Source organism: Podarcis vaucheri (assembly GCF_965113315.1).
Source record: "Podarcis vaucheri genome assembly, chromosome: 4".
Classification (NCBI taxonomy): Eukaryota; Metazoa; Chordata; class Lepidosauria; order Squamata; family Lacertidae; genus Podarcis; species Podarcis vaucheri.
Window position 1 is genome coordinate 58,163,567 of NC_138762.1, and position 26,624 is coordinate 58,190,190.

Below are 26,624 nucleotides of genomic sequence, written 5' to 3' on the forward strand. Positions count from 1 at the left end.
TGCACTCGTCCAGCTTTATCTGCAAGATACTGAGCACATTGAAGATCCGTATGCATATAGCTATCAATGTGCTGAAACCTTTTTCAGATATCCCACTGAATCTGAGGAGGTCAGCATGCACAATCCCAATGTCTGCACACTGAGTGAAGGTTGTTTTGAAAATGTGAAATGGCTTCTTTCCAATTCCATAATTCTAATTTCCCCTTAGTTTTTCAGACTAACATTAAGCAGTTAACGGAGCAGCTCATGCGGTTAAAAGTATTTCTCCTGAATTAACACTTTTCTCACTATCCAGAATGCTGAATGACTAGCAAATTCCATGAGGGCCAATATTCACGGAATGTTATTTATTTTCCAAATTTAAAACTCCTACCATTGAAAAAGAAAGAAGTCTTCAATATGGATCTAATTTTCTAATGCATAAGTAGCTGTAAACAGTCACACTCCAAATCAGCCTGCGCATACTTTGTATGGGGGATAGATAATACTTTTTTCCACTTGATTTCCCCCAATCAGCAGCAAGACTACAGCTGTGTACACACTTTAGCTTTAAAGCATGTTCAAAACACATTCTCTCCCTCAAAGAATTCTGGGCAATGTAGATTGTTAAGGGTTGTTGGGAACTAACTCTGTGAGGGGTAAACTAGCCCAGAATTATTTGTGGGAAAGGATGTATTTTGAATGTGCTTTAAAGGTTCAGTACGTGCACAGCCTACCTGCCGGGCAAAATCCATGGCAGCAGATCAGGTGATCCATTAAATATGTGTAATCAATCAGAAAAGCTTTTAAAGGAACCCCTAAGGTATGCCACCTCACTTCTTCTGCATCCCTCCCGTTCTCTCTTAGAAAGTTTTATTGTTCCCTTTGCATTGTTCGAATATATATCTCCTTTATTATAACACCCAAAGGATTGTACACTAAAAATTGCAATTATAAAAACTTGCTAGGCAAGCAACACTGCTTTAAAAGTACACGTTTCTAGCATGTACTTCCTGAGAGAAGCCAGTTAAATGCTTCATTATTACTCCAAAGAGAGGAGATAATGATCCCACAGTAGTCAGTAAAATATATACTGCATATATATATGCAAATGATCAGGACATTAAAATACTCAACCTGGAGATGTCTATCAAAAATAATAATTACACTTATTTAATTTTCCAGCAAAAGAAGATTAACTTTATCTATATACCTGTGCACATTCCAATACAGGACCCAAGCCCAACCTGCAAGAATACAGTATGTTATCTGCATTTGGGACAAGCAACTCTGCTTGTCTCCTAGCAATTGCTGCTAGTTTTGAGGGGGTTTTACACGACTCCTGTGCATATCCTGAAGTACTGAGAGGCACAAATTCTAAAAACTGCCCAAAGGCTTCCCTAATTTCATTGTTTTGAAAACACATTTTGAACAGGAGGAGACAATATGCTTTTCTCTATTAGGTATAACTGAATGAAAAGTGTCTGTCGTTCAGCTGTATTCCCTTCCTTATTTGCCTCTCAAGTAAAATACTTTGGTGTTTGTTCCTCTTCATGTCTCATTCACTTTTAGGCACATGAAATACATTTCTGTTTCCTGCTTATAATACTTTTTTCTGTCTGCATTATCCTTCTAACATCAGTGTGTCTCTTTGGAGAAGAGAACTGTGGCATAAAGATAACTTTCCGCCTCTTCTTCAAGTGGGCTCCAACCTGAGCTCCTCTTGGCTTTGCAACTGCAGTGCCAGATAGGAGTACTGATTCCGCCTTCAGTCTTATCCTACCAAGGTGTACAGTGGTGCCCCGCAAGACGAATGCCTCGCAAGATGGAAAACTCGCTAGACGAAAGAGTTTTCCGTTTTGGAGGTGCTTCGCAAAACGAATTTCCTATGGGCTTGCTTCGCAAAACGACAATGTCTTGCGAGTTCCTGCTGGGTTTTTTTCCCTTCCCCCCCCTTTTCTAAGCCGCTAATCCGCTTATCAGCTGATCCGATCAGCAGATAAGCCGCTAAAAGCCGCTAATAGCGCTAATCCGCTAATCCTTCAATGGGCTTGCTTCGCAAGACGAAAAAACCGCTAGATGAAGAGAATCACAGAACGGATTATTTTCGTCTTGCGAGGCACCACTGTACAACCGTGATTACAGATACTCCTCTACTTAAGGATAGAATTAATTAAAAATACTTGTGTATTGGTTCTGTATCAGTTCCAGCAGCAAGGCCATAGGTGACAGAGCACAATCTTATAAGATCTAGATATTTATATGAAAATCTATTTGGATCTGTTTCTTCAAGTTACAGAAGATGACTTGCAATAAATAGTGATACAACCTGGTTTCCTTTTTAATTCAAAAGAAGAAAAACAAAGTACCCCATTCAATATTTGAGACTCAGTCATCACAGCAAATGGAAAGTGAAAGACTTTATTTACATACTGCATGACTGTCATAGTGACATCTAAGCCATGGTTAAGCATAAAAGCAAAAATAGATTTGAGTTTGTGGATTGTACTCTGCTGTGACTATGACTCAAAAGGCAATTGGATCAAAGTGGAAAGGGGGAGAAATACTACCATATATACGGTACATACATGGGATGAGGAGCTGGGCAGCCATCAGATGTTGTGGGACAGCAGCTTCCATCATCCCTGCCCCCTGGCCATGCTGGCTGGGGCTGAAGGGAGTTGGGGAGTCCACAATATCGGCAGGGCCGCAGCAAGAGGATTGGTAAAAGGGCTCCAGAGAAGCAATCTTACCAAAGACAGAAAATAGGGATTGACTTATTGAACAAAGCAGCACAAGGAGAAATGGAAATGAGAAATTTTGGAAAATAACATCTCTGCCAACTTGCATTTAAGTGAGGCATTTTGCCACATAATGAAAAGGTTTCAATCTATTTACTGCCATTAAAAAAGAAAACCCACCGTAAAAGCTTTTAGGGCTTAATTTTGCTTTTGCTTTTCTTTTTTCTTTTTACAAGGAGCCAAGTGGCTTCCTGTTACATTGTGAAGGCTTGCAGGGCTAAGTGCTTTGCAGCTGATTGACCATCATCATCAGTCTGTTCTCAAAGAAGAGCTGTTTCCAGAGATCCCCAGCTCCTACCCAAATTTGCAGCAAGCCACATTCCTGATACTAACCAAGTTAAATTTTACAACATGATGTCAAGGGGAAATCCTTGATAAATCTTAGCACTCCCTTTCCCAATGCTGCTGCTGCTATTTTACCACCCTCCCCAGTGCAGTGCTCTGAGTGGACCTAGCTGGTATGACATAATAACGCAGAGCAGCTGGTGGAAAGGAGTAGGCAGCAACTTTGCTGTGCTGTGTCCAATTCTCAAAGGTCCCATGCAGAACTGTAATTGCCTAGATATTATCTAGCTTTAAAAAGCAATAAAGTTGTGCCTTAGTTGCCCATGGCAACCTGGCTCATGTGATATAAAAAAACACAGCACACAGATGTTTATATGCTGTGATCTTATTGTCTTAGACTTTGTGGATGGGAGTCATTCTCCAATGTTAAGAATTCTGAGGAATCTATTTTTAAGAGGGGGAATTGCTTATTTAAAAATAATTGCACCCAGGGAAAATTAAAATTGAAGCCCTTATTTCAAGCATAAATGCTTTAGCTTTCTTTCATACCCCCTCCCAAAAAACAGACTGCCCCAAAAGTAGTCTTGCTCCCAGTTCCAGCCTACAACTCTCACAGCCTAAATAGTTTGGGGATGGCAACAATATTTCAATAGTGACCTTGGTGAGAAAGTCATGATAAATTTCAGCATAGGCCAAACACATATATAGAGATACTTCTGAACACTTAGGAAGTTAGAACGGTAGCCACAACATGCACATACTGTGATCTTACCCACTACTGGGCTACATCTCCTCCCTCCAAGGAAGCTCACTTGGTTGGTCACCATGAGAACAAGACGGTGGACTAGATGAGGCTTTGGTCTGATCTTGTTTTGTTCTGAACTAGCAAGCTGCCTTCTAGGCTCGAAGAGGATTTCAGATACAGCTCTGCTCTACACCCTGTCCGCCTCAACACTCATCTGTCTGAGATGCCATTCATCATTAGTCATGCTATGTGGCGTTTACTGTATGAAAAACTCTCTCTACTATAGAGAAGCAATCTCTAGTTCATAACAAACACACACAAACAAGAGTCAACAATTATGTCTCTCTCCTCCATTCTTAGGCAGTGACCTTCGGAGAGATGAAAAGAAGACCCACACAAAGAAAGGACGAGAACCTGTAGACACTGGCACACAAACATCATCCATGGAAATCAAATCACATTAAGTGGAACCCCCAGTTGTAAATCCATGACAAGTTGCACAAAGAAAAGAAAAGAAAAGTATCCAAAGACTCACTTAGAGAAGAATTATCAACCATACAAATTAATCTAGTTGCAACATGGTTATACCTCAATACAAAGGGTTTGATACCATGACACAGATAGGCCATCAGGAAACTATCCCTCCATTATAACCCAGCCTTTCTCCGCTCCCCTCCCCAGGCATAGGCCTTTGTGTTTTTCTAATATCACAATGGGCCTAAAGAGAAGATCCTGCTTGCATGCCATTTCATTTGTTTGCACTTCAAAAGAAAGCACCCAAAGCACTTCCTGCTTTGGTGCCTGCTGCCTACTTTGACCTCTGGAGCTGCAACGGGCAAAGCTTAGCAGCACAAGCCAACACATGCCCTGATTGAGGTAGGGCCTGTAATGTGCTGGGAACTGCTCCCAGCCAAGAGTGCACGATGTTTAACTCAGTGAGCATGAAGTTCTTACCAGTAGCCTGCCCAAAGTGGTTAAACCCCATCATTACCATCATCAACACTACAGTAGGCCCACCCAATACACTGTAGGCAAGAAGCACCACAGACACCCGGTTGGAGGTGTCCTTCGCTTCTTTCTGCTTGAAGTATGGCAAAGGTCATTAGTTATACACAACAGGTTTAGCAACTATATTTAGTCACCATTATTGCATACAGTTATGAAGGAGCAAGGTGATCGTGGCCAGAGCCATCCAAGACCCCACTTCAAAGTAGCCTTTACAAGCAGCTCTTGAGGCAGTAAGGTAACCAGCTTCTAATTCTTTTTGCAAAGTATTGCAGTCCTGCCCAGCTAGGCAGGGGGGTGGGGAAGAATCCTCTAATCCTTCACTTACCTAGATAAAGTTTTTAGCATCATGGTTTATTCATTACTGAATCACACACTGTTCTTTCCAATTCTGAGATCAGCTTACTTCCTACAGCGAGGCATTTTTTAGAAACAAAAATATTCATTGTCCCTCTAAGCTGTACGGGCAAACGGGTACTGGCACTATTGCAACAGGAGTCATGATTCAAAAGGACAAGTTAGCCAGAACTTTCCTTCACATTACTGTCTAACGCTTTTTTTTTACATAATGAGAGGACATAATGCGCTTTTTCACTATAGACTGGAAGGGGGAAACCTTCTTAGCTTGAGGGCCACAGTCCTTTCTGATGAATTTTCCAGGGGCCACGTGCCAGTACTTGGTGTGGCTGGGGCAGAAGTGGCCAAGCTAAAGGATGTGGCACTCACCTTTGTATAGTAGGCTACATTCCAGCCTGCCAACAGTATATATATATACACATACACACACCATCACAATTTCGCCATCCAGGCAAGCAAGAAACATTATCACAGTTCAAGAACATATTCCTTGAACAGACAGAAGTACACAAGAAGGGTGCAGAGCAAGGTCAATGAAGGGTTGGTCCTAACAAGAGGGTTTGGCCTAGCGCTTGACATTTGGTCCCTCGGCCAGAGGTTCCCAATATGGACCATCTCCAAACAACTAGGAACAGGACTCTCAAATCCTTCAGCTAGCAATCTTCACCGCTGGAACACGAACACAGACACACACACAGAGGAATTTAAGGGCCAGATGATTTGCTCCACAGAGAAGAACACTGCAAGTCCAGAAATATATACAGAAATATTAAGAAGAGATTCAGGAAAAGGAAAAAATTAAAAATAATGGTGGAGAGCTACAGCCTATTTGAGAGCATGCACATTTCTTGCGTCACAAAAAGGTGCCCATTTTATATATCTCTATGCCCACTTGCATTTTTCCCAGAGATATTTCAGGAATGGTATTTTTAAGCATTTTTGCCTCCATCGAAATAGAAGCAGCCGAACTAAGTCTTCAACAGAACTAACACTGGTAGAACACTCCTGTTGTTACCTCCCACTAGAAGTCCATCATAGAGTTGGAAGGGTCCACAAGGGTCATCTAGTCCAACCCCCTGCAATGCAGGAATCTCAACTAAAGCATCCATGACAGATGGTCATCCAACCTCTGCTTAAAAACCTCCAAAGAATGAGAGTCCACCATCTACTGAGGGAGACTATTCCACTCATACAACCCCCATTATTAACAGACGCTTATTACATATGCCAGTGAATAGCACAGCTCTTCAATGGCTAGAAAGTGCTCACGCTTATGGGTCGGATTCCATGAGATGATTTTTGCTTACAGACATTTCTACTTTTAAAAGCATGACTTTTTGCAGTAGTCTCATGGAAGAGTTGTTGGAATCTACTCGATTCCAAGTAGAGATGAATGAGTTGACAAACGGCTTTGTATTCCAGATCGCCAGTTGGGGCACAGAAGGATCAGGAAAGTTTCCCTGTCTGTCTATGTACACACAGCTCTCAAATTATTTTTTGTCCTGGCCTTCCTTTTCCTGTGAACTTGTATACCCAGTGTGAGTGACTTACACAGCAGTGTTCAAACTTTCCACATTCATCTACCTGCTGTGGGCCTCTTGTGAAACAGCAGAGAATCAGGGATGTGCTTTCAGGAACACTCCAAGGATAAGCCGGGCAGCAGCAAGATCTGTTATGTACAACCTGGCAACACACTGCAATGAATTATCAGTAATAGTGGGCAACTGGATTTTGGATACCCTCAAGGAACCCCATGATTCTGTGGAGCTACTTGTCTTAGACCAGGATATGGTTTCTGCCAACAGAGATCATTGCACTTGAGATCAAATAGTTTTTTTTCTCTAAATCAGGATGGGAGAATGTGCCCTTCCCTAAAATAAAGGGCTTGGCATTTGAAGCTATGGTCTTTCAACTTGTTGCACGCTATGGTATGAGTTCTACAGCTTGACCTGTGGGAACAGGTGAGTAGATGGGCAGACAGAGAACTGGGCTAGATCACCCCAGTGGTTCCTTTTCCAATACTTTGCTGTTAGCAGTGTTGTGTCAGAATCAATATTTTTAACATATGAAAAGCATTTAAATGTACAGTGGCTAGGTCTTATACCAAAAGTGCTTTTCCCTGACCTCCAGTAGTAGTGGGTCAAATACTTTAGTCTAGGTATTGCTCAAAAATCATGACTGAATAGTGAGTACCAAGTGCGTGGAACATTTTGCAATAAGCACTGACAACTTAACAATCAAATTCCATTGTAGCAGTTTAAAGTGATGTCTGAGTGATGTAGCTAAGTTGACATATTCACATATATAAGCCCAAGTTTTCAAAAGCGGTGAGAGATTTTTGAAACCAGCGTTTGCAGACAAGTTGGTCCTGCAATACAATTTCAATGCTGTATGCACTCTAGAGTGTTTACTATTTCTCTCTGATGTTTGTTTTTCCATGAACTACACAAGCTCTGAAAATTAGGATAAATATAAAAATATGACTACTGTTTAACACATTTAGGGCACTCTATACACATCACTCTGATCATTCATCCACCTGTGAGATGTTGCAAACTGCGGGGAACCTGCAGTGTGATTTAGAGTTCATGTAGAGCGAAAGCAATATATACATCCATCAACTATACATCAAATGAGGGATGACTTTTACAGGTTTGTTAAAGCTTTGTTCAACAGACTTTAGTACTGTAAATAAATGTGAAGATAGCGATCGGTTTCATATTTTTGATGCCTACAAAGTTGCCCCAAGAGAATGAGCTATGCTTGGGGGTAGAATCCCAAAATTAAAAAGAAAACTTCACAGGTTCTCAGATCAGAAGCCAAATATTTGTGATCTGTTGCTAAAATCAGCTCAGGGTATTACACTGAAGCCTTATACCAGGTCAGATGATTTGTCCACCTGGCTCTAACTATCATCAGGTCTCCAGGGTTCTTCCCACATCTTCCCATCACCTTGCTACCTGATCCTAAGGTGCCTGGGACTGAAACAACCTGGGACCTTCTCTATGCAAAACAAGTGTGCTGTCCCACAGAAGTATGGTTACCACTGAGGAAGTCCACCAAGCACAGTGACAACTTGCTTCTGAGGAGATATGAATAAAGCTATACTTTTAATTTCCAGAATTGACAATTTCTAAATGGCTCAGGACTTTTGCTGGTGATTTCTGGGATAAAACGATGCAACACAAGGCTATCTGGCAGCCCAACATTACATGGAAGCAAAACAAACCCCAATAGGATTTGCTTTCAAAGACATTTAGGACCAAAGCATGCTGCATTTTGCAACGTAGTCTCACGTGTGAAGCAGCAAGTGACCCCTTCAGCAAGAAATTTAGGCTGGATTAAGACTTAATTTGCAAATGGGTTGTTTAGATCTTGCAAGCAGTCAACTGGCAACAAGATTTTTGTTTAATCCTTTGGGAAGAAGGGTGAGAAATACATTTAATTAATAAATATCCAATTTCCCCCAGAAATGGTAAATCTCTATTTTTAAAAAAGGCAAATTTTCTGCCAACAATGTCATGTGGTCCATGCAAAAAACTTGCATGCATGAGGAGCAAACACCGTAAGTTAGTTCCACTGAAATTAATGGAAAGTTACTAGTCACCATGAGTAACTTTCACACTCATTTCTGTGGGGTCCAAGTGCAACAAAACTTTTTAGTCTGGGTCCAACCAGTTGTTGCTAACCTTTCCTTCAAGATCAGCCTTTCCCAAGCCCACCGACACAATGCCAAGCCAAACCAAGGCCCAGAAAACCTCTCCCTTCTCCTCCACCGCTTCCGTTGCACGCCACCCTCCTTGCAGAACAGCCAGTCCCTTCCACCGAACGAAGCACACCTTTGCAGGCAGCTACAAGCCGATCGCTCCCAGCGTCCCGTACTGTTGCCAACGCGTTTTGCTTATAAATGCAGCCTCCCTTTCATTAAGCGAGTGCATTACAAAGGGGCCATTACCGCAAATCTGCAGGCAAATTGGCCTCGCGGTGCAAAAGCGCCCTTTGTAAGCAAACGTATTGCATGCGCGGCGGCGTATAATGAAAATAATCGTTTCACAAGCGAGGAGCAAACAACCGGAGGCAGCGAGCGAACCGGAGCTGCAGATGTTGGGACGGGACAGGACCGTGGGAAGCGGACGGTGCCCCTTTCGAAGTGTTTGTGCTTCGCTTTCATGGAGCCGAGTTGTTTCGCCAAAAGGCCCTTTAAGTGGAACGATGGCGTGGCAGCCTGCCAAATCACCCTCCGAGTAGAAACACTGACTTCAATGGGTCTACTCGGAGTAGGTCTTAGTTGGAAAGCACACATGGGATTTTTAATGCACACCCGTCTTTTCCTATCTCTCTTTTTCCTATCCCTTTCCTTCCTCCAGGCGGCTCAGCAAACTGAAATTAACTCTGCACCTTTCCTAGGCTGTTCGAAGCAAACCAGCCAAAGGAGGGAAATAAAACGGGTTTGGTTTTTTTCGTCCTAGCTTCCTCTCTATGCCATCCGAGCAGCACAAGAGATAGGCTTTGTAACCACCAGACTTCCTTAAGAAGTCGATGACACAATCAGGACAAATTCCTTGCATAAGGCGAAGCCTCGCGTAGGAAAGCAGCGCCGTCTTTGAAACTGCAAATTACGAGCACATTCTTACGCGCGCGCACCGCGCTGCCCCGGACCCCGAACTATGCAACAGGAAACGAAAATGCGAACATCTCAACCAAAGCGGATTTTCAAAACAAAACACCACTGTATATTAAGTTCTCAAACCCAGCAGCAGACCTGTCTAAAACGTGCTTTTGACCAAACGGGGAATCCCTTCCTAGCTAGCAGCAGCCCAGAACTGCAGCTGGGCTCAGCGTGGGAAGTTACCAAGGGGCGGGGTGCGGGTGCAAGCAGGTTTGCCGTCTGCCACTCGCAGCGCCACCCTGAGCGTGCCTCCTCCGAAGTAAGCCCAGCAGATCGGGCTCTCTCGGTCCCTGGTGGCTCGACACCTGCACGACTCCGCGCGGCAGTCTCGAGGGCAACGGGACCGTCCACCTCTGGAAACCAAGGGAACCGCTCCAAAGGTCACAACGCAGCCCGGGCAGCCCTTCGAAGGCTTCGCCAAGGCGCCCGTCGCGCGTATTCCGGACTGCACTTGCAAAACAACGCCAAAATAGAAAATCGCGCCACTGCTAGTTGACAAGACACCCCCACCCACGAGCAGCCTGAACCCAGCTCAGGGGTTCAGGCTGCTCCGCTGCCAAGCGAGCCTCGGTCGGGGAAGCCCAACCGGGCGCCCGGCGCTCCCTCCTCCTCCCCGACGCCCAGCCCGGCGCTCCGACGAGCCCTTACTTCTCATCCACATGCAGGCTGGGCGAGCACTTGATGGCGAGCCAGGTCTTCCAGTGGACGTGGCGGACTTTGTAGACCTGCCCGAAGCCTCCCGAGCCGATCTTCTCCCAGCTGCCGAACTCGCTGGCGTCGAAGGTTTTCAGCAGCCCCATGGGCCACGCCGAGCGGCCCTCCTTCTCCATGCGGCCCCCGGATTCTTCCCCCAGTGTGACAGCCGGACGACTCGCCCCCCCCCCCCCGCGCGAGACACACCTGAACTGCACAGCCTCCCTTCGCGGACTGAGCGCCCTCCCATCTGGCGGCGCCGTCTCCTTTCCCCAGGTGACTCAAGGTGTGCTCATTCGCCAGGCCCTGACGTCACTTCCGGCCTCCGGCAAACTGCGAGGCGAAAACGCGGGGGCGGCAGCAGCAGCAGCAGCAGCAGCAGCAGGGCAGCCTGGGCGGCTGCAAGAGTTGCGCGCTGGGGGTGGAAGGCAGCTTCCCCGCGGGAAGGAGAGACGGCTCCGCACCGCCTCCGGAGACATTTGCACGGCTCCCGCTCTTTAGATGGAAAACGAGAGTGTGGGAAGGGGTGTAGCGCCCAGGTTCAGACTCCTTCGCCTCCAGAAAAGGAGTGCCAACTTGAATAAAATATTTGGGGGGGCAGATAAGCCCCGCCCCGCAAAATCGATCGCAAGACACAGCACGCGCACATCATTTGAATGGCAATGCTCATCAGCTTTTTTTGGGGGGGAGCCCAGCCCCCACGAATATTTTAGGGGGCTGGCCGAAGGGACGTCAGCCCCTAGGAGTTGGCTGCTCTGGCCCCACCTGATAGTCCCTCAAGACCGGCGAATTACTGGTAGATCTGTACTGGACCATCCGCACATCATTCCGATTTATTAGTGGTCCTGCAATGCGTCCCTAATGTTGGTGTGTTATTGGTGCGCTGTATCAAAACAAAAGTGGAGCCGCCGCCGTCACCACCCGGAGCATTCGGAGTACCAAAGGTTACTTGGCAGCTACCAGGCACGCACCTATTGCAAAGGAAGTTTGTTTATTTAATGTCCTAGCTTTCTCCCAGCACAGTACCCCGGGTCACAACATGCATTAAAAACAGGTGCAGGTTAAAAACACACCAATCAGTTGTATTTTTAAAGAAACAAGTAAATTGCTATATTAAAAACAGCACTGAATCCATGCAATTTAAAACCACTTGAAAGTACAAGAAAATATACAACAATACCCACTATTAAAAGACCCTGCTGCAAAACAAACCCCCGCCCCCTTTGCCTGCTGGCAACAGGAAAGCAGAGAGGGAGTTTAGCCTTCTGCAAGAAGGGAGCTCCACAGTCTGGGAGCAGCTACCTAGAAGGCCCTCTCTTGTGTCTTTACCAAATGTGTCTGCGAGGGTGGTAAAACTGCTGCTATTTTTTTAAAAAATGTTTTTACTCTGTGTCCCCCGCCCCATCCCTGCTTTACACAAACTGCTGTTGTTTAAAACCAACTACACCCCCTTGTGTACTTCCCTCTTCTCACTCCCATGCCATGGTCATGGCAGTTGTGCAGCCTGCCTTCTCTTGCTCCTCTCTGCAAACCCAGGACTGTGGTGAGGCAGTACAAATCTTCCAATGTGGGAGCCTTCCATTTTTTATGTATATAGGAAGAAAATGAAACAATGGATGCAGTGTATCACACCACTATTCTTGGCAGCCTTCGTTTATTTCAGTAAATCACAGTTTTTGTTTAGTGCAAGTTAGTAAACAGAAGCCATACAGCACCAACATTTGGTGTATTCTTGTCATGCCTTCTGCCCCATTTGCTCCAGATGGCTGTTGGGGGGCTTACTGGATGGTTGGGTGGGCTTACTGGAGCAGATTTTAAGGGTTTGCAGAGGTTGCAGGGAGATCAGTTGCCAATTTGTTGTTTTTTCAAAAAAATTATTGATTTTCCAAAATTTTAAACAAACAAACATAGATATTAACTGTACTTAATACAATCTTAGTAACATTGTTAAATGACTTCCTCAAATCCCCCTGGCTGAGTTTCATTGTATATCATTGTATATCATTGTAACAGTTTTCCAAAACCAATATTCTCATAAAATTAACTTAGTCACTTTTCATTTTAACTTTAAACATTTTATTCTCTAATGTCACATATTTAAATCCTAAGCCTACCTGGTATTTGCAAGTTTTTCCAATTAAGTTATCTTAACATATTTAACTAAATAGTCTTTGAATTTCATCCATTCCTCCTGGTACTCCTCCTCCTCCTGGTCATGGACTCTTCCAGTCAGGTCAGCTAGCTCCGAAAAGTCCATCACCTTCATCTGCCATTCCTCCACTGTTGGGAGCTAATTCTTAGCTAACAAAATTCTAGCTGCAGTTGTGGCATACAAAAACAATTTAACATCTTTCTTGGGCAATTCCAAACCTGTTATTCCCAGAAGAAAGGCCTCTGGTTTCTTAATAAATGTATATCTCAACATTTTTTTCCAATTCATTATAAATCTTCTCCCAGAAGTCTTTGACCTTGGGGCAGGTCCACCACATATGATAAAAGGTACCCTCTTTTTCTTTACATTTCCAGCATAGATTATCACTATTATGATATATCTTTGCTAATTGTACAGGGGTTAAGTACCATCTATACATCATTTTCATAATATTTTCCTTTAACACCGTACATGCAGTGAACTTGACCCCTTTCCTCCACAACCTTTCCCAGTCTTCAAACATTATGTTGTGTCCCACATCTCTTGCCCAATCTATCATCACATATGTAACTTGTTCATCCTTTGTATGCCATTCCAACAATAAATTATACATTTTAGACAGATTCTGAACTTTAGAGTCCAACAACTCCGTTTCCAACTTAGTTTTTTCTAAAGCAAAACCATTTTTCTTATGATCAGTTGCCAATTTGTTTTCATATCCAATATAATGCGCTCATGGTGACCTTTAAATCCCTAAAATGTTATGGGATCAAGTTAGTGGCATTTGGTCACAGAGTTGGCATGGGGTTTCTTCAAATGGGAGCAAGCCCTTTTGTGGTCTTTGTTTGCATTTCTGTAACCTTTTTATGTGTGAGGTTACGTGCACAGATTTCAAAGCGTTTTGTTTACAGCTCCTTGGTTTGAGCTCACACCCACCCACAATGCATGTAATTTTGAGCAAGCCTAGTAAAGCCAAACTCACTCTGTGTTTTATTGATGCCCACCTTGAGCGTCCTCCTGTTGTGCTTGCCTTAGGGAATTGCAAGGTCCAGGAAGTAGAAACACAGTACTGTAATCCACCTCACAGAGCTGAACTGTTGTACGTTTCAACATGTTTACGCAGATAACAATTGCTCTTCAAACCAAAGAACATGGAAAGATGAGACAAATGGCTTTTGTAGTTAAAACAGAAACAACAAACTAAGAAGTACCGACTTGCCCCGCCCTGCCCCCCTCAGGGCTAGTCAGTTTTTCTGATGGTTTGATAATTACAAGACTCTTAGTAGACAGAGACAGAAAATGGTTGGAGAGTAGGGATGGTAGAATATGCCCATTTTGGTGTCTCTGAGTTTATCGTTTTTCCAATCTGCTTTAATTTTTAAGGAAACTTTATTATTACAGAACATCATGTTTTCAAGGTAGATTACAACATTGAGAGTAATAATATGGCAATATTACAGACACAATGAATGTATAGAACAGTACTTATTTCCAAAAAGCTTAATTAATTCATTTTTCCATTCTTGAGTTCTCAACATTTCCATATCAGTTTGCAATTAAATAAAAATTCCTCTGGATTTTTTTGGTGAGAATATTTTATAATATACGCATTTTTGTTTGCAGTTCTTCCTACTATTGTATATGTCTAGTCCTGTGGCTCTGGACAACAAACAGGCAAATGACTGTGGCCTTCTGCTCTTTGAAAGGAGAGATGTGGGCCATGTCAAATGTTGAGACATCATCTTAGCTTGTGTTTAGCCATGTACTTTAACCTCTGCTGCACCTGTTGATTGATGAACCTTGTAACCTGACTTATGTACTGAAGTTATCTATGCATCCAAGCCTTTGACAAGAACAGAGACAAGGGTCCAGTACAGTTTCCACCAGTGAGAACCAGGGCAGTGAGCGCTTTGCTCAGTGGATGTGAGATTAGAGTTTAACTGTCCCTTTCCTTGCAAGCAGCTGCAGACAGATGACTTCAGTCACACTGTGGCAACAGAAATGAAAATTCCCCTTCTTTCCTCACTTCTAGGAACTACAGAGTTAAGGATGTGAACTCTTGAGTTCCTTCAGAGCTTTTTGAACTAATTCAGTGAACGTCATTAAACCAAACTAGTTTATTCAAAGCACTGGTCAAACGGGGGAGGAGGGTTAAGGCAAATATCATGTCTAGTTTGGCCCTCAGGCAGAGGACTCAGACTCTGGCACTGTTATAGCATAGCTGACATAACTTCATTCCAGTTTAAAGTGATGCTGACTTTCCATAAGTCTGTGTAAGTGCACTATTATTTGCACCCAGCAGAAACAGAACAAAGTTATGTCATCATAGTTATGCACTAAGAAAATAATTCCTGTGTTTGCTGTGTTCTCTCATATGCTGCATATTGGGCATATTGTAAGATTTCCTGCAGTAACAGAAAAGGTAAATTTAAAACAGAGGACTGTTTCACAGCAAAACTGAACAGCCATGTTAACCCACAGGTGAATCTACTGAAATTGCAGAGGAAGGACACCATAGATCGTTTTAAAGGAATGCTTTCCATGGTCAAAATACATTGACAACAAATGTGTAAGAGAGGTATCACTTTCTCTGCCTTTTGCTCCCTTGCTTGCCCCTCCATTTAATACTTTTTTCTGAACTAGTCTAGCCTGTTGACCAAGTTGAGAATACTGTTTACCTAATAAAAATCAGAACAGAAGCTGGAACTTGAAAAAACATGCATAGGAAGGTTGAGCAAAGTGCTACAGATAGTAAGGGGGGAGGGAGGGAGAAATCAAAGTTATATGCTAGCTTAAGAAGTGTAGCAAATCCAAACCGTCCCCAAAACCTGATTGTTCATAAAAGTTAATTATAAGTTAACGCACAAAAAATGAAATTGGTACCCTAACAAAACAACTCCCATAGGTGTCATTTTCACATTCTCTACAAAAGGGCGACTTGTATATGCACAGCCAAGACGACTCCTGAGCCTCTATTTAAAAATGTTAAGCTCTCTCATTATGATATTAATGGTTAAAATTAAGAAGTCCTTGCAACACATGTATTCTGTTGCAAGGCTTGTCTATAAGGAGAGAAAAGGGTATCTCTTTGCCTTTTCATGTAGACAAGCCCTTAAACCGAATATATGTGAAAGTGTTGCCCAAGGTCTTCTCATCTGGAAATGGTGCAATAATTGGAATGACATTTAAGGAATATGACAAACACTAGAAAATAGCTGTTCTTCTTTAAATCTGGATTTGATTAATGAGATTTGGAAAAGCGCACCGCACAGAAACGTACTTTTGAGTAGCATAGTGGAAGATACACTTTGATCCAGTTGGGTCATCTATTCAAAGGTTAGAGTGTCTGTAAACTGCCCACCACTTTACAGATGTTCAGTAATCTGTTGTCTGATCCTTGGAAGCCCTGTGTTTATCTATAGTGGCTGGTCAGGGTCAGTGGAGATAATAGTCAGTGTCTCTCTAAAGGGCATTTTGCTGCAGATGGCCGAGACCCCAAAATTTTCACCACTTTGTATCATTTGGTGTTGCTCAGTGTGGCATCTGAAAGTGTAATAAGTACATCCTTACATCTGCATTTTTCACTGGCTTCATTCAAATGCTCTCTATTTTTATTCATCTGTTTTAATTTTAAAAAGGTAAAGGACCCCTGATAGTTAAGTCCAGTCACAAACGACTCTGGGGTTGCGGCACTCATCTCGCTTTACTGGCCGAGGGAGCTGACTTTTGCGTGCAGACAGTTTTTCCGGATCATGTGGCCAGCATGACTAAACCGCTTCTGGTGAAACCAGAGCAGCGCACGGAAACGCTGTTTACCTTCCCGCCGGAACGGTACCTATTTTTCTACTTGCACTTTGACGTGCTTTTAAACTGCTAGGTTGGCAGAAGCAGGGACCGAGCAATGGGAGCTCACCCTGTCGTGGGGATTCAAACCACTGACCTTCCGATTGGCAAGCCCTAGGCTCAGTGGTGATGGAGCCAGCCGTCACAAATGGCACAGTTTAGCATAAAATAAAGACACAGAGAACCAGCAATATTTTCAGGATGGTATGAACAGCTCCTTTCGAACTTCTCTTCTCTCCCGTAACTTTTATTATCCTTTGTTCTCTCCTCTTGCATGGCCGTTTGCCAATGTCTCACGTTACCTACATCCGGTCATGGCTTAAACCCACCCACAACCATATAAGGTTATACTGCCCAGAGGGGGAACATAACTCCATATAAGGCTATGCACTTAATACACTGCAAGGCACGGACATGCAGGTCACCGAGGTCAGCGAGGCACCAGGTGGCGCTACAAGCCTTTTCCATGACTTCCTGGCTCCCACACAGTGGTTTAGACCACAATGCCACCCGCGTCACATTTTAATTTTATTTACTTTCAAAGCTGCCTTGGGGGCCACTGATTTTACAAACACAGGCAACTCCTTGTTTACATGAGTGTTGCATTCTGGGTCATCATGCGCATCCGCGGAGCACACATACACCGCCCTGCTCCACCCCTTCCCCTTCTGTCAGCAGTCGCATGCCAATTGAATGCGCACAAAATGGTCTATAATAAATAGAAAGATGCAAAACCGTAGGAAGCTGGATTATACCAAGTCAAACTGTTCGTTCATCTAGCTCAGTATTGTCTACACTGCTTGGCAGTAGTTTTCCAGGGTTTCAGACAGCGGACATTTCCAGCCTTACTGAGGACTGAATATGGGACCATTTTACATGTGAAGTAGATGCTCTATCATTGAACTGTGGCCCTTCCCCTTTATATAAAGGTAAAGGTACCCCTGCCCGAACGGGCCAGTCTTGACAGACTCTGGGGTTTGTGCGCCCATCTCACATCTAGAGGCCGGGGGCCAGCGCTGTCCGGAGACACTTCCGGGTCACGTGGCCAGCGTGACAACGCTGCTCTGGCGAGCCAGAGCCGCACACGGAACGCCGTTTACCTTCCCGCTGGTAAGCGGTACCTATTTATCTACTCGCCCCCGGGGGTGCTTTCGAACTGCTAGGTTGGCAGGCGCTGGGACCGAGCAGCGGGAGCGCACCCCGCCGCGGGGATTCGAACCGCCGACCTTTCGATCGGCAAGCCCTAGGCGCTGAGGCTTTAGCCCACAGCGCCACCCGCGCCCTCCCCTTTATATAATAAATTATAATAACTGAGTTATGTTTGCAGAACTTCTTGAATCATCTTTGTTAGGGAAGCTGGAGTTGTGCATGTTGAAAGTAATAAATTGGGAGGGTCACAGGGGCTGTCTCTACAGAGCCCAATACAGTGGTACCTCAGGTTAAGTACTTAATTCGTTCCGGAGGTCCGTTCTTAACCTGAAACTGTTCTTAACCTGAAGCACCACTTTAGCTAATGGGGCCTTCTGCTGCCGCCGTGCCGCCGGAGCATGATTTCTGTTCGCATCCTGAAGCAAAGTTCTTAACCCGAGGTACTATTTCTGGGTTAGCGGAGTCTGTAACCTGAAGTGTATGTAACCTGAAGCGTATGTAACCCGAGGTACCACTGTACAAATATGTTGAACAAGTCATTGTTGGCTGTAGTGGCAAAGACCTTCTGCACATGTAGGATATTAAAACATATTTTGTGAATTATTCAACTATTTCCTGTTCTCTCCCCAAGTAGCCATGTAAGGGATTGGGGGTGGTGTCATGCCTAGCCCTAATCCAGAGAGCAACTCACCAGAGGAGGAACCATGCCTCCCACTTACCAAAGTCTTGTGGGGATCAGGCAGGGTCCCCCATTGCCAACCCGAGAGTCCAGGGGAAGCTGAGCAAGGCTGAATACAAGGCTGCTCCTTAACTGACGGCAACTTTCATGTGCAAAGTGTGCTCCTTTCCTTATCTTGTCAATCCTTTCTATTACAAGATTCTAATTCCATTTAACAGATAAGGAACAAAGACAGAAAGATAGTGAGTGGCCTTGGACAAGATTAAGTCCTTCAGCTGCCACATTTGAACCAGGCTTCTCTGAGATCCAAGTGTCACAGGGTTTTGTGGCCAGAGGGTTGCCACTTCAGTGCTCCTGTGCCTTCTAACAGTCCGTGTGACAGGCAGAAACTGATATGCAGCTCTCCTTAGTGCCATAGCACATTTCTGCCTGTTATGAAGCTGTTAAAACCCACAGGCACCTTACAGTACGTGAAAGAAAGGGTTTTGGTGGAAATAGTAATCTTAATTGGAAATGGTTGGAAGATTAAAATCATAACCTTGCCCTGTTGATCAAAATATCACAAGAGGACAGTGTATGGGGATGGGCAGATATTCTCTCAGAAGTGTTCTTGTCAGTAAAGCTCCTTTATACAGTGGTACCTTGGGTTAAGAACTTAATTCGTTCTGGAGGTCTGTTCTTAACCTGAAACTGTTCTTAACCTGAAGCACCACTTTAGCTAATGGGGCCTCCTGCTGCCGCTGCGCCGGAGCACGATTTCTGTTCTCATCCTGAAGCAAAGTTCTTAACCCAAGGTACTATTTCTGGGTTAGTGGCGTCTGTAACCTGAAGCGTCTGTAACCTGAAGCGCCTGTAGCTCGAGGTAACACTGTACATCCCCCTACAAACTTTTCCCTTTCACATGGTAATAACCAATTCAGCTGGCTTGAACTTGATTCCAAAGACCATATCTCTAAAATGCTTAGGCGTATGTAGTAGTTTCACAGATTAATGTCGATATTACATGTTTCTTTTTGATTAAATAAGAGTCCAAGTTCCCGTTCTTTGGAGGATACTGTATCAAATGCCCAATTATATCTAGAAATACATTAAAATAAGCAGATCATTTTGCAAGCCGATACCATTATAGAATAATAAGATCACAGAATTGTACTGTTGGAAGGGACCCTAAGGGTCATCTAGACCAAATCACTAATCACTTGACAAACTACAGTTCCCAGGATCCCTTGGGGGAAGCCATTGCCTTTAAATCTATGGTGAACATGCAGCCACTCTGTAAACAAAGAGAGCGAAAAGCTGTAAAGTTCCTTGTACTCACCACTGATTAACAATAGGGAAGCCCGGCGGATGGCAGCCGTAGTCCAAAACATCTGGGCAAAGTTGGCAAAGGCTGCTTTGAAAAACTAAGCTCTAAGTTGTGTTAATTGTCAAGTCAATATTGTCCTGTTCCCAACAATAAAGTGTGCAAACCTCCTAATTGAATAGAACAGACGTTTTTGGATATTTCCTCCAGCCTCGCTCGAAACAGAACAGGAGCACTATTTAAAATTTGACTGGGGGATTATTTTCTTACTTCACTATGCAGCTCAATTAACAATTATAACGATAATAGTTTCTAAATGTTAGGTTTGAACTAACCTCCTCCACACACAGAACCAGGCTGGATTCATGCCTTTCATCTTTGCTAGGCACATAAATTGAGTACATACCATGCTGCAACCTACGTCAGCAGCTGCCTATGCACGCAGGAAACTTAAAAAGGTGACATCCCATTTATTCTGTATTGGCCATGGAAAATGCCACTGCTTGTTTTCTGTAGTTTAGCTGTGGTTCCATGCAGAAACCCATGAAGTGTCTTTGCATTGTTAAGCCAAGATTTGGGGGCAAAGGTCTACTTTACATGCAACATTTTCCCCAGTACACACAAACACCCCTGTAAAAACAAAGCAAAATAGTAAAATGAAATAAAATATGTAGAGGATCATATGTGATGATCATGCAAGGGGCTGTTTTGCTGGGTGAACATCCTCTCTGCCAGTCGCAACTTTCAAATGAGCATACAACTTGCACATTGAACATTGCACAATCTTCACACACGTTAGTGTGCATCAGTTTGTTCATGCAATAATGTACACCTGCGTAGAGAAAATACTGTGAAGTGCCACTCAGTTTCCCTCTTTTTGGCAGCTCCCCCCTTTGGCTACATTCCTGTGATGTTTTATGCATATGCTCAAAGATCCTAAAAATGCCCTCGCATCTGAATGACTTTAAACAGCTAAAAAGGTCTTTGGAGATCAAAGGAACCCTTTGCATGCCTAAAATTACTCCTAAGTGTTAAATATTTGCTGTATTTGCGTATTAGGGGCTTTGGGTTTTTCAGAGATGAAAGATTCAAATAATCCTCTTTATCTACATTGGTAGGTTAAGACAGCAAACAGTTGAGCTTCACAGAACTCTTGGAACATTAGGAACATAGACCTGATTTCTTTGTTGTCAAAAGGAGCAGAAGTCCAGCTAATTTGAGCTTCATTATCTTTCCCTCCCCCAATAACATAAAATTGAAAAAGAACCCACAGATGCAACTGAACTACAGCACAAATATTAGCCCTGACTGCAGGATTCTTCATTGAGGCAAGCGACTCTGTCCTCCTTGCTGAACTGAAAAATTCCCATTTCCAAACTGATCATGCTCTTTAATTTTAATAACATTGCTTGCTTGCAGGGCTTCCAGGCAGGCAAGGCAGGCAGAATCCGGTAGAATCTCTTCTCTCACAGGGAAGTTTAGGGAAGTTTTTAATAACTGATGTTTTAATGTATTTTTAACCTTCTGTTGGAAGCCACCCAGAGTGGCTAGGGAAACCCATCCAGGTGGACGGGGTAGAAATAATAAATTATTATTATTATTATCACCATGTCACAGTTCTTTGTGCTTCTAGTATCTGCTTCCATTCAAAGATTGCCCATGTGTGTGTGTATGAATACATAGGTAAGGTAAAGCTCAACCCGTCACGGGGATTCGAACCCCTTACCTTCTGATCAGCAAGTCCTAGGCTCTGTGGTTTAATCCACAGTGCCACCCGCGTAAAACTTAACAGGCTCTTTGTATACTTTTCACTAATAAGTACAGTATGCTTACTTTATTGGGTTATTTATTTATGACCAAATAATATCACAAGAAGCAAAGAAATAACAATGTTGGTGTCTTCTTTTTTTGTCATTCTCTTTTTTTTTTTAATTTTAAAAAGAATTTTTATTATAATCCAACATCTAAAAAAGAACATATACATGATAGAACAAAACACATAAAAAACAAGGATAGTAAAATAATTCGGAATCAATATACAATATTTACGTTCTTTGACTTCCCACCACCACGACGAGACCTCTATCTCAACAATATTTACAGCAGCATCTTTTACTAATCGTCGTGTTCAACCTCGCGGTTTTTAAATTATACCTACTGTGATTTTGGTGTTTCCTAACGTCATCTCCATGTATGAAAAAAATTTATTCCAATCATTAATAAATTTAGTATTTTTCTGGTGCCTAATCTTCTGCATCATTATTGCTAAGTCAATATATTCAATTAGTTTGGTTTGCCAGTCCATAATTGTTGGAATGCTGGGTTTTTTCCAATTCTGCGCTAGCAGTACCCTAGCGGCTACTGTTGCATATTGGAATAGGATTTGGTCGTCTTTATTGATCTCACTGCCCACCATTCCCAGAAGGAATGCCTCGGGTATTTTTGGGTAAGTATACTTTAGCATCTTTTTTAGTTCATCATAAACGGAGCCCCAGAACTTCTTTACTTCATCACAGGACCACCACATATGAAAGAAGTCTCCCTCTTTCTTCTTACATTTCCAACAGGTCTTATCTCCGGTTTTATACATTTTAGCTAATTTTGTTGGGGTGATGTACTTTTTTTGTCATTCTCATTGGACGTACAAACATTTAGGGCTGCCTGATTCACGCAATACAATTCTGTGGTCGCATACCAGGATTGGTATCAGTGTGTAGCATTCTTGGGGAGCTGATAGGGCCTCACTGCCCTGGCAGGGCCCACTGCTGACTGCTAGCACTCCAAGCAGCACCAGACAACTTGGTCTAAGAAATTTTTACATTTCCCACAATGTCCCCAACCTGGTGTCATTCTGGAGCATTGTGGGAAATTCAGCAGGGTTACTGGACCCAGCTACCCAGTGCCAGGGAAGCCCACCAGGGCCAACTGATGGGGGAGAGACCTGGCCTTGCTGTAAATGTTGCCTGCATGTGCCCATATGAACAGCTGTACAGTGGTGCCTCTGGTTACAAAGGCTTCTGGTTACAAATGCTTCAGATTACGAGCTCCGCTAACCCGGAAGTAGCTGCTCCTGGTTGCAAACTTTGCCTCAGGATGAGAACGGAAGTCGTGTGCCTGCAGCAGCGGGAGTGCACCTCAGAATAAGAACAGTTTCAACCTAAGAACGGACCTCCAGAACAAATTAAGTTCACACTGTAATGTGTAAAACAAGAAATCAGCATGATGGACTGTCACAGCAACTCTTTTTTCAGACACTGAAATTACAGGATTTGCTGCTATCCATATGGTGATCACCTGATTCATACATTATATATCTCCATACCAGTGTGTACATACCCAGGGAACACTTAAATAGTTTAGGAGATGAAAAAATCTATTGTGTAAATACATTGTCAGAGTAGCTGGGTTCTTCTTCAATTGCTAGTGATAAACGTTCCTAGATAAGACAAGTTAATAAATGGAATAATACACCTTGTCTACTAAGCTTCTCGGTGTGTGGAAAAAACCCATTATTTCTTGTTACTGACTATTTGAGCACTTCTTTGGAAATGTACTACAGCCATCTTTCCCACTGCTACTTCTTCTGGTGATTGGTTGTGAAAACACTCCTAACACCCCTAACAGGTTGGGATTTGAAGACACGTAGTCTGCTTCCCCTTTGATAATAATGCTATGCTAATATTTCAGGGTCCATACCAGTCCTGTAGCCTGGCTGACATACTAGAAGCACCTGTGTCTTCTTGTGCAGATCAGGGGGAAGGAATGTGCATGAAATTAGAAGAATTAATGCCATTTTAATATTTATACATGTGTTATGTGTGTATATACACATCAGTTTATAAAAGGGAGAGTGTTGTTGTATTCAGGTTCTGCTTGTGGGATCCCTACAGGCATCTGGTTCTCCACAGTGAGAACAGGACAGTGGACTAAATGGGCCATTGGTCTGATCCTGAAGAGCTCTTCTTATGAGGAGCAGTAAATAGATCCATGCCTTAAAGGATTTACAATTCAGAAGCTTTTTCTGGGATAGGCTTCAATAAACTTGACTCTCCTGTACTAGTGGATACTTCACACAGCTGCTGTTGGTCATTTTCTCTCATCCATGAAAACACGACAACATGGATGCAGCCTGCAATGATCTCCATGCTGGAGGCGACCCTGTAATGTATCTCAATGGTCTCAGAAATCATTGCAGACTGTGCCCACATACAGTTAATTCTCGCAGGGCTGTATCCAATGTCAGTCGCATTCTGTGAAGATCCACTGAAATCAATGGGCATGATTAACTTAAGTACATTAATTTCAGTGAAGTACAACTTAGGTTTTTTAAAAATAATAATAATAAAGATTTTCTTGGTTTACAAAAGTACATGCCTTGTCTCTTTTTTCAAGTTGTAAAGTCTTTTCTACAGACCAGTCACATTTGTTATGAGACATTAGTGTTGAGTACAGTATAAGGTCCGGAAGAAGAGGGGGTGGAGGGGAGGGGTGGTAGTGAAATTTATATTTTGTTACAGTGTACGTGTGGGGTTTTGTGTCAGCGTCAACTAGATAGGTTCTCGTTCTATTTACTTGTTATATTCCCTTGGTAGTGAGAGGTGTTCGGGGCCCAGGTTGTGGTTGGTTGTCTGTGGTTGTCTGCAATGGGGTTTGTTTGCATTTGTGAGGAGGTGGAGGGCTTGTTGGGTCAAGCAAGCCAGGTTGATTCACATGCTATTGGTGGATTCTTGTTGTCGTCTTGTTGGGCTGTATATGTGATAAAGGGAATCCATACTGGGAGAGTAGAACTTAGTTCAGCACAACTCACATTTCTCCATATCCTTATATCCCTGGGATATTTTGCAAGGAGAAAGACGTTCCCCAAATTACCATGTCAACTGAACCCCCAAATTAAGGCTCCAATTCTACACACTTACTTAAGATTAAGTCCCATTGATCTCAGTTGGGTTTACTTCTGAGTAGACATGTATATAGACTTGCACTGCAGACCTAGAGATGCTTACCTAATATTACTTTGCAACGGATGTGCATAGGTTGTGCTGGAAAGGGAAACCTGGAGATGACTATCTCTAGGAAAGTTTCTGACCCAAATATGTAGATAGAAATCAGGCATTTCAACATGTGAAAGATAAACTGAAACACAGTTGTTTCCTGAAGCACTTTAAGCAAGCCCAGTTGGTGATTCTTTCTCTCCCACACCCCATCCCACAAGCCCCTTTAGCAGCCTGCCACAAAACCAGTCAATGGGCATCTAAATCTCCATTACTCTGGTGGACAGGCAACATTGCACTGGAGGGAACGCCCTATGCTAAGAAGAAGGTGACAGGACCTTTCTCATGTCATTATTATGCAGGATACAGCACAGTTTTCCAAATCTGTGTTGCAATACAATCCTAAGCATCTTTACCTAGAACTGATTCCATTAAGTTCAACAGGGCTTATTCCCAAGTAAATGTCCACAGGGAGTTGCAGCATTAGGATTTTTCCACGCAAGTCATTTGAAAATTGCATTTTTGTTTGCTTGCAGATCTTTGCCCATTGCTCCTAATGACTGCATTATATTTGGACAGGAGTAAGGCTGCTCTTGCTTAGGTGCATTCTTCTTTCACCCTAGCCAAATCAGCTAGTGCTGAAGAGTCCCCATTCCTCAACTGCCTGGGCTCTATTATGGGGCACAATGATTAGCTTAACAATGATGGGTGGAGGGTGATCTGTTGATGCAGGAAGCATCTGTCCCCAGGAAACACAAGAAGTACATGAAGGATGTCTGTCTGTTTAAAAGTCAGGTCCCTGAGCATTCGAAACGGCAATAGAGTTATAGTCTTTTGCACATGTGTACCACAAGGCACAAAAGGGACTAAGACGGGACAGGGTGAAACTAAGCTTTCTTTCACCTGGATCAAAGACTCATTTGGGGACCAGCTCTGGACTTTAGATGGTTCTTGGGCATCACATCCTCACTGAGGACGGGAGCCCTCTCTGAATAGGGCCCTCTTCTCCTCACTTCTAACACAATGAGCCCAATCCAAATAGCTCCCCCAAGGGAGGAGTGCAAGGCCAGATGAAGTGGATGCTCATGTTCCATCTTCTCTTTGCTTGCTTGTTTGGAGCAGGCAGGTGAACAGGCAGTGACAGCCAGAATGCTCCAGGGGTGAGCCTGGGGCCCTCTACCTTTGTAGGCACGCCACAATGCTGACCAGGGCAAGGTGTGGTAGGGGACATTATTCTGTTGTCACGCTGAGCTAAGATTCAACTTCCAAGTAAGACTCCATGAAATGGCTTTCCTAATGCACAGGAACAGCTTGGAGTGGCCCTGATGCTAACCTCTGATGCTAGTAGCACTGGCCTAAAAGACTCTCTTAATTGTCACTTGTTAAAGGGCCCTTGGATTCTGCAGTACTCCTGTTTCTCACCAAGTGTGTAGTAAAACAACCTACTATAACTCCTTTATATAAAAAAAATGTGGGTGGGCGGGTTCAATAAATCACTTATAAATTCATCTATGTATTCATACAAGGGACACAGGTGGCGCTGTGGGTTAAACCACAGAGCCTAGGACTTGCTGATCGGAAGGTTGGCGGTTTGAATCCCCACAACAGGGTGAGCTCCCATTGCTCGGTCCCTGCTCCTGCCAACCTAGCAGTTCGAAAGCACGTCAAAGTGCAAGTAGATACCGGTAAATAGGTACCGCTCCGGCGGGAAGGTAAACGGTGTTTCCGTGCACTGCTCTGGTTCACCAGAAGCGGCTTAGGCATGCTGGCCACATGACTCGGAAGCTGTACACCGGCTCCCTCGGCCAATAAAGCGAGATGAGCGCCACAACCCCAGAGTTGGCCACGACTGGACCTAATGGTCGGGGGTACCTTTACCTTTATACAAAGAGCCTGTTAAGTTTTTAAGCTGCCACAAGAGTATTTGTTGTTGTTTTGAGCTAACATGGCTGCTTCTCTGACACCTTTTCATG

At 43.6% G+C, this 26,624-nt stretch overlaps 1 protein-coding gene across 1 annotated transcript in view; it reads right to left on the minus strand.

Annotated features, from left to right (window-relative positions):
* RIPK4 (receptor interacting serine/threonine kinase 4) overlaps nt 1–10,849 on the minus strand; it is a 28,138-nt gene extending 17,289 nt beyond the window's left edge. Inside the window, exon 1 of the mRNA XM_082221322.1 lies at nt 10,490–10,849. Within this exon, the coding sequence (XP_082077448.1) occupies nt 10,490–10,671 (182 nt within the window). The 5' untranslated portion in view covers nt 10,672–10,849. The remainder of the gene's footprint in view (nt 1–10,489) is intronic.
* Between the last annotated feature and the right edge of the window lie 15,775 nt (nt 10,850–26,624).